Source organism: Musca domestica, unplaced genomic scaffold (assembly GCF_030504385.1).
Source record: "Musca domestica strain aabys unplaced genomic scaffold, Musca_domestica.polishedcontigs.V.1.1 85, whole genome shotgun sequence".
NCBI lineage: Eukaryota > Metazoa > Arthropoda > Insecta > Diptera > Muscidae > Musca > Musca domestica.
Genome location: NW_026712418.1, coordinates 2,554,958 through 2,566,704, shown reverse-complemented (window position 1 = coordinate 2,566,704; position 11,747 = coordinate 2,554,958). Strand labels below are relative to the sequence as shown.

At 37.1% G+C, this 11,747-nt stretch overlaps 2 protein-coding genes across 3 annotated transcripts; one reads left to right on the top strand and one right to left on the bottom strand.

Moving 5' to 3' along the window:
- Positions 1-436: 436 nt before the first annotated feature.
- Positions 437-1,074, bottom strand: LOC131806728 (adult cuticle protein 1-like). 2 transcript variants are annotated; one of them, XM_059131361.1, is made up of 3 exons: positions 952-1,074; positions 800-877; positions 437-769 (listed from the first exon to the last, which is right to left on the bottom strand). In XM_059131361.1, the coding sequence occupies exons 1-3, from the start codon at positions 955-957 to the stop codon at positions 566-568; spliced, it is 288 nt and encodes a 95-aa protein (XP_058987344.1). In that variant the 5' UTR covers positions 958-1,074; the 3' UTR covers positions 437-565. The 2 variants fall into 2 exon arrangements, with proteins under 2 accessions (XP_058987344.1, XP_058987343.1); XM_059131360.1 differs by having other exon boundaries at positions 497-877; positions 952-1,071.
- A 4,578-nt stretch (positions 1,075-5,652) lies between these two features.
- On the top strand, positions 5,653-6,301 carry LOC131806724 (adult cuticle protein 1-like). The gene is made up of 2 exons (XM_059131357.1): positions 5,653-5,808; positions 5,870-6,301. Exons 1-2 carry the CDS (start codon positions 5,803-5,805, stop codon positions 6,179-6,181), a joined length of 318 nt encoding a protein of 105 aa, XP_058987340.1. The 5' UTR covers positions 5,653-5,802; the 3' UTR covers positions 6,182-6,301.
- Positions 6,302-11,747: the final 5,446 nt, after the last annotated feature.

The window sequence follows — 11,747 nt, the reverse complement described above, 5'->3', positions numbered from 1 at the left end:
ATTCCACCAGGACTCAGCACCATCGCACTCAGCACGCGCCACCTAAGAATGGTTACAAAATGAGGTTCCTCACTTCATTTCTAGCGCACAATGGCCACCAAAATCTCCGGATACCAATCCTTTTGACTATTGGGTCTGGAGTATTTTGGATAGCAAGATTGGCACCAATAAATACCAAAGTATCGATCACCTCAAGCAAGCGCTTCGCCGGGAATGGGCCAAAATACCGCAGAGCAACATTTGGACACCGTGTGACGGCTTCATTGGCCGCCATAATTCGTGCCAAAGGTGACCAATTCGAACAAATCTAAACTTATTCTAAAATGTGATGCTATTTCCGATATTTTTTACTTTCTTTGAATTGAATTAAAAAAATGTAAAAATTATGGAGTTTGACTTTGTTGCAGTTTTTTTTATCTCACCCTGTATATCTTTTCTTACGCTAAAAACAGCCAAATTTTATTTTGATTTGCAAATTTTTTATTAATTTAAATTCTATAATTATAAAATCGTTTCGTTGATAATCTTAAAATACCACCTATTTGCATTACATTCCACAAATATTTTACAGAGTTCCGGGTGCAGGAGCCACATTAACATTGGCCACAGAGTTCAGGTGTCCCTCCAATGGAGCAGTGTGAACAGCGCCGCGTGTCTTGGCAACATAGGTTCCCTGGACACCTGGAACAACAACGGGAGCGTGGACTGCAACACTAGGGCCATATACACCGAGACCATGAGCAGCATAGGGGAAGTAGGGAGATGATACGGCAGTATATGAGAGACCACCACCGACTACTTGGGGAACGCCATAGGGCAATACGAAGGATTGAACTCCCATGACCAAAGCCAAGGATGCAATGATAGCCAAGAAGAACTGAAAAAATTAAGAGATTTATATTTACAAAATCAAACCGACAATTTCTTGTGTCCATTGTCCCTAATACTCACTTTCATGTTGCTGAATTTGGTTTTGGTATTCCGGTAAGAAAACTGAAATAGTTTGATTGAGTTTTATCGGCAAGTGCAGATAGTAATCTGATTTCTTGCATTACTGTCCTCGCATTTTTATAATGAAATTAGAACAGTGCGAAAGTGTCACACCTGGCATACCAATCGTCATACAGCCGTTCCTACTCATTTCTCGCGCAAAGAAAATGAGGCGGTCGAGCGTAAAAAATCATTCAAACATTTTAATTATGACATTTATGAAATCTTAATTCTGCTGGTGTTGGTGGAGTTTATACATGTCATTGCAACAATTGACGGAATTGTGTAACGAAATGGAATGGTGACGGATACGTAAAATTAGTCAGTGCAAGAATGGTATGCATTTCATTTATTTCTATGAACATTCTTATTTATTTAATGGAATTTTAATGGTCCAACAAATGGACACCGTATTGAGGGAATTTTTAATAACATTAGATCTATTGTGACTTAGCGACTTACAATTTCCGATACCTCCTCAACAAAGGGCTAAAATTTAGAATAGCTAAGGCTCTCATAAAATCAGAAAAGAAATGGAAGAAGTCGGGCCGGGTGACTATATTACCAGAATCACTTTACAATGTAAACGTTTATCTGTTACGGGCAACTCAACTAATTTAACATACTGGTGTACTGTTTATCTTGTAATTGATGCATGAAAATAACAAAAATTTTCAATTGAGGCAGAAAATATCAAAAACAAGTAAAAAAGCATCTAAGTTCTGCCGGCTCGAGCTTTTAATATTCTCCACCATTTTGAAGGAACCTGAAAAATGTCCAAAAAATTCCGTCGAAAAATACCGGGGCTATAGGAAGACGTCCATATACACTTTTTATACCCTACACCACATAGTGGTAAGGGTATTATGTCTTTGTGCATTTGTTTGTAACATGGAGAAGGAAGCGAGATAGACACATAGATCCTTTTGAGGATCTCCATAGAATCACTTTCTGAGTTGATTTATGCATGTCAGTCCATCTTTGTAAACAAAATTTATCATCCGATTGAGATGAAACTTTGCACACAATATTCGTTTGGCCCAAGGACAATTGGTGAGAATTGTTTTACATTTAGATATAGCTCCCACCTTCAACCGATTTCGTGTTAATTGTGCATCAAATGACCAATATCAGTCCAAATGACCTGAATTTTAGCACATCCAACCGAATTTAGTCTAGAAGCAAGAACGTTCAATTTGGTGACAATCGGTTCAGATGTAGCTATAGCACCCATACACAGGTGAGAGGAAGAAACTGCAACCAACTTCAGACTGCTGTCACTTCTAAGCCACTCGTCCGACAGCTGTTAAAATTATTCCAGTGACAGCTCATTATGTTGTTTACAAGCGTACAAAAGCATTTTGGTGAGAGTTTTCCAGAAAAAAGTAATTCGTGATGGAATTCAAGCGTGATAGTGTGATTTCTTTATATATGGCTGGAGAACTACAAGTGGCTATCGTTAGAACACTCCATCATTTAAATGTGAATAAATCGTTTGTGTCTAGTACCATCGCTCGTTACAGTGATACTGGTCAAGGAAGTGGACGGAAGAAAACAGCAACATCAGCAGAAATGGTTCGAAAAGTAAAGAAGCGACTTGATCGAAACCCGCGTCGCAGTGGCCGAAAAATGGCTTGTGAGCTGAACATATCGCAATATTCCATTCGGCAAATATTGAAAAATGAGCTCGGATTAAATACATTGAAATTCCAAAAAGTGAATGAACTTACACCGCAACGGAAAAAATATAATCAAAAGAGCTACAGAGTTGCTTCGCTTGGCCGAAAGTTGTGAACTGGCGATTTTGGGTTTCTCCGATGAGAAAACATTCGTTGTCCAGCAGTTTGTAAACAAACAAAATGATCGTGTTTAATTGCCAAAGAGGTTAACTAATAATATGCACCTTCGGTTTGACTTTGTTGTAGTTCTTATGGATCTCGAAAATACCTCTGTCAAATTTTATCGATCAGGGTTATTGTGTAATAAATAGATAATATCAGCCCAAATCTACTGAATTTTGGCAATTTCGACTGAATTCATCCTAGAAACCAGTATTCCAAATTTCAATGTAAATCGGTTCAGATATAGGTATAGCTTCCATTTATATTTTTTATCCGATTTGGGGGTTAAAGTCCATCACATGCGTAATATGCAATCCACAACAATGATCTTTGGAACCAAATACCAAATACAGCTCTGAAATAAGTGTATCAAATTTTGTCAAGATCGGTTAAGATTTGGATATAGCTCCCATATATTTTTGGCCGATGTCGTTTTAATTGTGCACCAAATGGCCAATATCAATCCAAATGACCTGCATTGTAGCATATCCGACCGAATTAAGTCTAGAAGCAAGTACATTAAATTTGGTGAAAATCGGTTCAGATATAGCTATTGCTCCCATATATGTTTTTTTTCGATTTGGGGTTTAAATTCCCTCACATGCGTAATATGCACTCCACAAGATTGATATTTGGCAGTAAATAACTTATGGATCTCGAAAATACCTTTGTAAAATTTTATCGAGACCGGATCAGATTAGGATATAGCTCCCATATATATTCTTAATGATTTCGGCTCGAAAGTACCTCTGCTAAAATTTATCGAGATCGGCTCAGATTTTTATATGCCTTCGACATGCATCTTCATTCGAAATTACTGCTATTGAACACCATACATGTAATGTCATCCCGTAGTGGATAGATCTTTCATATTCAACCGAATTTTTCCATTTCGTGAATCTCGGTCCGGTTTATCTATTGCTCCGATAAATATGTTATTTGCATCATAGTTGGTATGATCTTCTTCAATTAAATTCCCAATATAATTTTTTGTTAAGAGAGCTTTATAAAATACGCATAGTTGTGTACGGTATCATATAGTCGGCCCCGTCTGACTTTTGACCTTTCCTTACTGGTTTTTCAATATGAAATTTGAAACAATTCCGGTAAAAAATGTATCATCAAACTATATGACGATCTGGATACACATAGACAATTTTCCATCATTGGTTGTATTACCTACTACGAGCTTCAAACCCGAAATTTCAAACAATTCCCGTCAATAATGTTCTTAAAATCTTCAAAATACCGAATATCAGGATGTATCGTTATATGGGGGCTATACGAACCTGCAATTTTTTTCATAGGCTGTAGAACCCTTTACGAAATTTAAATACGAAATTTAAAACAATTCCGATAAAAAAATCACTAAAATATACGATATGGTGAACCTTATATGTGGGCTATATGAAGACGTGGTGCAATATAAAAAAATTTCTGTCATAGGTTGTAGTACCCATTACGAAATCTACATACGAAATTTGAAACAGTTCCGGTGAATAATGTCCATAAAATCATCAGAATACCGAATATCGGGAGATATCATTAAATGGAGTCTGTACGAAGACATGAATCTGCATGCGCAAATTTTTGTCATAGGCTGTAGTACCCATTACGAACTTTAATTACGAAATTTGAAACAATTCCGATAACAAGTGCTGTTAAAATCGTCAAAATAGCGAATATCGAGGGGTACCGTTGTATTGGGCTATTCGATATTGTGCACCTATATAGACAATTCTCTTCCTAAGACGGAACTCATTTGTGTTGATTTTCAGATAATTTCATTGAAAAATTTGGGTACAATCATCAAAATACCTAATATCGGGAGGTACCGTTATATGGGGGGATATGCGATATCGTAGACCCATACAGACAATTCTCTTTCAGGGGGCAAAGTACCCACAAAGAAATCCTTGTGCAGAATTTCAGACAATTCCAATGAAGAATGTGGCTAAAATGATCAAATACTTAAACGTGGACCTATTCTCTTCCTTGGGGTAAGGTACTCACAAAGAACTCCTTGTGTGGATTTTCAGACAATTTTATTGAACAATTTGTCTAAAATCATCAAAATACCGAATATCGGGAGTAGTGTTATAAAGGGGATATACGATATGGTGCACAAATATAGCCCATCTTCGTGCTTGACCCGCCAGCAGACAAAAGACTGATCTGTTCAAAATTTAAGCTTCCTATCTTAATTCGTTTTGACAACAGACGGACGGACGGGCAGGGCTAAATCGCCTTAGAATTTTACGCTGATCAAGAATATATATGTACTTTGTTAGGTCTAAAATTATTATTGCGATGAGTTATAAACGGGATGGTGAGCTTAATACATCCTCCATACTATGTATGGTGGAGGTTATAAAGATACATTTACGCTGACATATTTCCAATTCTTTCCATTATATAAAAACCCTTTAATTTTATTACACATTCAATAATTTTCGAACGGTTAATAGTCTTTATTATTTTTCTCTTTTGCTGGTTCGCCGCACTAAACTTCCCACAACTAAGGTGCAGAACTCATATTAGTAATTAGATCAACATTTGAAATTACAAACTGCGGATGTGTAATTATAGAAATCAATTTTGTACATATGTACAATCTCAATATGAGCATTTGTAAAGCTAATAATTTTTAATTCATATTTCACACCGTGGCTGGAGGGATGGGTGTCAGTCAAACATCCGGCAACTGCAATCTGCGGGCAGGTCTTTAATTGACGCATAAATAGTACAAGAAAATAAAAATAAATGATTTTCTATAGATTACAGACGCAAATAGAAAACACGATGAATACACTCATGTAACAGAGAGATAATGGTCCCAACCCTAAAGCAATTTGCGGACTTAGCAGAGCTCACCGATGGATATAAAACAATTTCGCTTTCATGGAGTTAAATCAGATCAGAACTTGAGTTCAAGCCATCAGCAGCAAGAAACACAGTCTTCTTTAACAACATGAAAGTAAGTTGGATTACAAATTTTGAGTAATAACCTCTAATATCCTATTTTGGTTTCTCCTCAGTTCGCTGTCACAACTTTGTTCACTTTGGCCTTGGCCTTGGGTGCCCAGTCATATGTTCTGCCATGGGGAGTACCAGAAGTTGTTGGTGGTGGCCTTTCATACACTGCTGTCTCGGGACCTGTTGTAGCTGGTCACTGGGGTGCATGGGGTCCTTGGGGTGTTCCTAGTGTTGCCGTTTCTGCTCCCGTTCTTGGTGCCCGTCCTGGTACTTATGTGGCAAAAATTCGTGGTGCCGTCCACACTGCTCCTTTGGATGGTCATTTGCAATCGGTTGCTAATGTTAATCTTGCTCCAGCTCCTGGAACTCTCTAAATCTCTTGCGGATTGAATTTACCCGAACAGATACTCAACAACCATCATCTTGCACTTCATTCTTTTAGTTTTATCATAGCACACGTATTCATTAATGTTATCGAATAAAGCAATCACTTGATGAAAGAGTCAAAGGAAAAATGGGCAAGAAATTATTTTGACAATATGGTACCAAGGAAATATATGTAAGTCGAAATGACGTATTCTTCGTAGAAGTATACTTCCATAAGTGTATTTGCTTTGTGATACACGATTCTACATAAAAGTCTTTGTATGCCGTGTTACTCAAATAGCCATGGTTTATATTACAATATGCGTTCGACTCAAATGTGAGCCGATCTCGATAAAATTTGGCAATGATATCTTTGTTGTAGAGTGCATAATACGAAAGCGAGAGACTTAAACACCAAATTAGATGAAACATATATGGGAGTCATAGTTATATCTGAAATCGATTTTCATCAAATTTTAAGTACTTGCTTCTAGGTTCAATTAGGTCGAAATCTTCAAAATAACTCAATTTGGACTGATATTAACCATTTAGTGCACAATAAACGGGAAATCGGTCGAAGATATATATGGGAGCTTTATATAAATTTTGACCGATTCTCACGAATTTCAATAGGGTTTGAGGATCCTCAAAAGAAACTATGAGTCTATCTCGTTTCCTTCTCCATGTTACAAACGAAAACATAATACCCTGACCACTATGTGGTGTAGGATATAAACATATTTGAAATGCAAAAGCTGGACTATATGGTTCCCACATTTATGCATCGCTAACGCGAAATCCAACGCATTTTTCCCCATTTTAATACAGATCACAGTTTTAATCCGGAAATTTTCAAAGGAGGGTATATTAATCTTGTCATTCCGTTTGTAACATCCCTAAATATTAATTGTAGACCCCATAAAATGTATATATTCATAATCCGCAAAAAATTCCGTGTGTTTGTCCGTCTGTTGAAATCACATCATACAGCCCACATTATTTGACGTAGAGCGTCAATTTAGCAGAACAATTTGTATTGTATCTTGGATGGTTGGTATTGAAAATGATATATATCGGTCCACGTTTTGGTATAGTCCCCATATAATGGCACCTCCCGATATTCGGAATTTTGATGATTTTCGTCACTTTTTTCATGGATTTGTCTAAAAATTGTTATTTGTTGATATAGCCCCCATATACCGGTACCTGCCAATATTCGATATTTTGATAAAAATTGGTATTTGTATTTCTTAATTGGTTCTAACCCGATGGCAGAACATTGAATATTTAATTCCACGTTTTCCCATAGCGCGAATATCGCGATACCCACCGATATTCCGTATTTTGATAAACCTAGTCACATTTACCCACATAATTGTTTCAAATTTGGTATTTTAGAAGAATTGATAGACGACGATACTTGAAGTATAAAATTGTCTATAGAGGTTCTTTTTTAGGTATGGCCCCATATAACGGCCTAACTCACTTTATGGGTTTCTGATAAGTTTAATTGCAAAGGGTCGTACTGGTATACGAAGTTTAAAGTGAAACACGCTGGAATTCAGTTACTATTATATAAAAATGTTTCCTTTACTCTAACGTGTAGGGTATTAAAGCTAACTCAATGTTTTTATACCCTACAACACTTTGTGTTGGGGGTATTATAAGTTTGATTGGACCAAAAATTATGTAACACCATGAAATATTGATTTCCCACATAGGAAAGTATATATGGATCTTCCTATCTCGCCGAGCTGAGTCGATCTAGCTATGTATGTCGGCCTGACCGTCTGTCCATGTTTATTTGTAATCACTCTACAGGTCGCAATTATGACCCGATCTTCACGAAATTTAAAATGTAGGTGGGGTTACGCTCAGAATAGAACCCTATTTCTTTTGAAACTGAAAAAAAATCCTGATTTTGCAGTTGCTCTACAGGTCACAATTATAGACCAATCGAAGCGAAAGTCAGCATGGGGCTAGAGCTTTGGGCTGGGCAGAAGCCTTCCAATTTTGATGGTCATCGGGTAATATTTAGTGGTTGAAATAGACCATAGCATTTGTGTTAAATAAAAGTCAAATTTTCCATTAAACCGCGAATATTTTTAATGCCGGCGAAATCACAAATAGACGAACAGATCAATTCTGACCGTTACGTAGATGCCGATAGTAAAAACATCGGATATATATAGCGAAATATATACAATGTATATATAAATTTTCACAAGGGTAGGGATAAGTTCAGAAGGGCTAGGTCTATCGTGTTCAAAGATGTCCGCAATATATTTAGATGGACCAACAATTAAAAATATTCTTGATTTTGCAGCCGTTATAAAGGTCACAAATAGAAACCAAAAAACACGAGATCTCGCATGAAGTTAGAGTTAGGACAGAGGATAGAATGGACCACTACTTTTGTGTGAAAAAATACCAACATTACTTACAGGCGATATTCGAAATACACAAAAGGAGAACTTCTGGCTCTTTTATGCTGATTTCGTTGACGAATATAGCCAAATATCGTAGACAAGCAAATCATACAGGTGAGTCTAAATTTGGAGATACAGAGGGGCTTTTGCTTCTGGAGATGATTGCAAAATATTTAGGGTTCAAATTAACCAAAAACAGAAATGTTTTTCCGATCACACAATTGAAGCCAATCGACACGCCTGTGAAGAGAGATAAGGACAGGGAAGAATTCTAGCATTTTGGATGACCATTGAATTATATTTAGCTGTTAAATGGACCACAGCAACTAAAAGCCCGAACGTGTGAATAAATATAGTCAAAATCCTAATTTCAAAAGCGAAATCTACCAATATGGATTTGGACTTCCAATTTTGGATTTTGGAACGAAGATCGGCCAGTAAGCAAAGGTTATAGAGGCGCAGGGACGACCATGTGATACCCTACAACACTATTATATGTTGAAAGCCCCATTGGTACAATTTCATTTTGGGAGAATCCGTTGTTGAAATAATTCTATACAACCATGCACAAATGTTACGTTTGTTATTTGACCTTGGAATCGTGTACTAAAACAATTTCACACGAAATTTGTTGTTTTCAATTGTGCATTGTAGAGCGACTGCAATATTAGGAAAAACCCTAAGTATACGTCTTCAAGAACATGCGGAGTTTCGTGAGGATCAGAAAATAATTGAGTCCAGTATATAATACCCTCAACACATAGTGTTGTTGGGTGTTGAAAGACTTAACAAAATTTACGAATTAAAATTCTAAGTCAAATTGAAACAAATAAAAAAGTCGATCGGCCGGACCGAACTTTGAACACCCTCCACCATTTGGAACGAATTTGCAAATTTTCGAAAAAGATAACATTCACCAAAATTTCTGTCAACTTCTTAAAAATACAGTATATAGCCCTGTACGACGTTTGTCATTAGCCATTACCATTTCAAATTCGAAACTTGAAATAAACGGTGAATAATGTAGCTAAAATCATCAAATTCCGTATATAGGGAGGTACCGTTGTATCGGAGCTATACGAAGACCTGGACAATTTTCTGTCACAGGCTGATGCTTCCATTACTAACTTCAAATACGACATCTCAAACAATTTCGGTGAGTATTGTACCTAAAATCGTCAAAATACCGAATATAGGGTGGTACTGATATATATGGAGCCTATACGAAGACCTGGACCTGCATAGACAATTTTCTGTCACAGACTGTGGTTCCCATTACAAACTCTAAATGCGCAATTTGAAATTACTACAGTGAATAGTGACGCTAAAACCATCAAAATACCGAATATTGGGAGGTACCGTTGTATCAGGGCCTATACGAAGACCTGGAACTGCAAAGACAATTTTCTGTCACAGACTGTAGTTTCCATTACGAACTTTAAATACGTAATTTGAAACAATTCCGGTGAATAATGATGCTAAAATCATCAAAATACCCAATATCGGAAGGTACCGTTATATGAGGGCTATACGAAGACGTGGACCTGCATAGACAATTTTCTGTCATAGGCTGTAGTATCCATTACGAACTTCAAATACCAAATTTGAAACAATTCCGGTGAATAATGTCGCTAAAATCATCAAAATACCGGATATAGAGAGGTACCGTTATATGGGGGCTATATGAAGTCGTGGACCTGCACAAACGGAATGACAAAATTAATATATCCACCATAGTTTTACATAAAAGTTATGGTCTATTTTACCCGCTTAATATTGTTCGATAATCAACCAAATAGGTAGGCTTCTGCCCAGCCTTGAACTCCAATTCCATGTAAAATTCCGCCGATTTATTTATAATTGTAGTCTGTGTCAGGAAAATTGTCTGTTTTGATCCATAACAATCCCGTAAAATGTTTGCGATTCTCCAAAAACAATAAGCTTCTATTCTCCCACCCACCTCCATTTTCAATTTAGCGAGGATCGGTCATTTGCATATAATTGTGACTTCTAGCGTGGACATAGACGGACGGACAGACGGACGGACAGACTCACATAGCTAGATCGACTTAGCTCGGGGTATAAACAGATCCATATAAATATTCATATGCACAGGACCAATGTTTCGAGGTGTTGCATAATTTTTGGCCCATTCGAAATTGTAACTCCCCCAACACAGAAAAAGTCATAGTTTTGTGTGATTTTTGGGCTGGTGGCATAATTGGATGAGAGCTTCAATTTTGTTTTTCCAAAATGCAAGAGCTTGAAGTGGTTCCAGCAAGACGGTGCCACATGCCGCACATCACGCGTGACAATGGACTTTTTGAGAAGCGAGTTCGGTGAACATTTCATTTCACGTGCGAGAGCGGTGAATTGACCGTCTAGATCGTGCGAATTAACTCCTTTTTTGTAGGAACGGACAAGCCCGCTTCAAATGACACATTGGAAGACAACGTGCAACATTGATTCGTGAGATATCGGCGGAAGTGTTGGAAAGAATATGCTAAAATTGGACAAAGCGGGTAGAATGTTTGAAAAACAGTAGCGTTTAAAATTAGCAAAATAGTACCATATTGCAACGGTACCTACCAATATTGGATATTTTTATGATTTTAGCTATATTTTGTACCGGAATTGTTTCAATTTTCATATTTAAAGTTCGTAATAGGTACTACAGCGTATAATAAAAAATAGCGTATGCAAGTCCACGTTTTTGTATAGCCCCCATATAACGGGTTTATTTAAAACATTATTTTTCTACGATTTTTATACCCTACAACACTATGTGTTGGGGGTATTATAAGTTTGATTGGGCCAGAATTTATGTAACACCTCGAAATATTGGTTTCCCATATAGGAAAGTATATATGGATCTTCCTAGCTCGCCGAGCTGAGTCGATCTAGCTATGTATGTCCGTCCGTCCGTCTGTCCGTCTGTCCATGTTAATTTGTAATCACTCTACAGGTCGCAATTATGGTCCGATCTTCACGAAATTTAAAATGTGGTGGGGTTAGTGTCAGAATAGAAGCCTATTTCTTTTGGAGATGATCGCCAAACGTTTATGGGTTGAAATGGACTAAATACTGAAAAAATATCGGATTTTGCAGTAGCTATTCAGGTCGCAATTATAGACCAATCGACGCG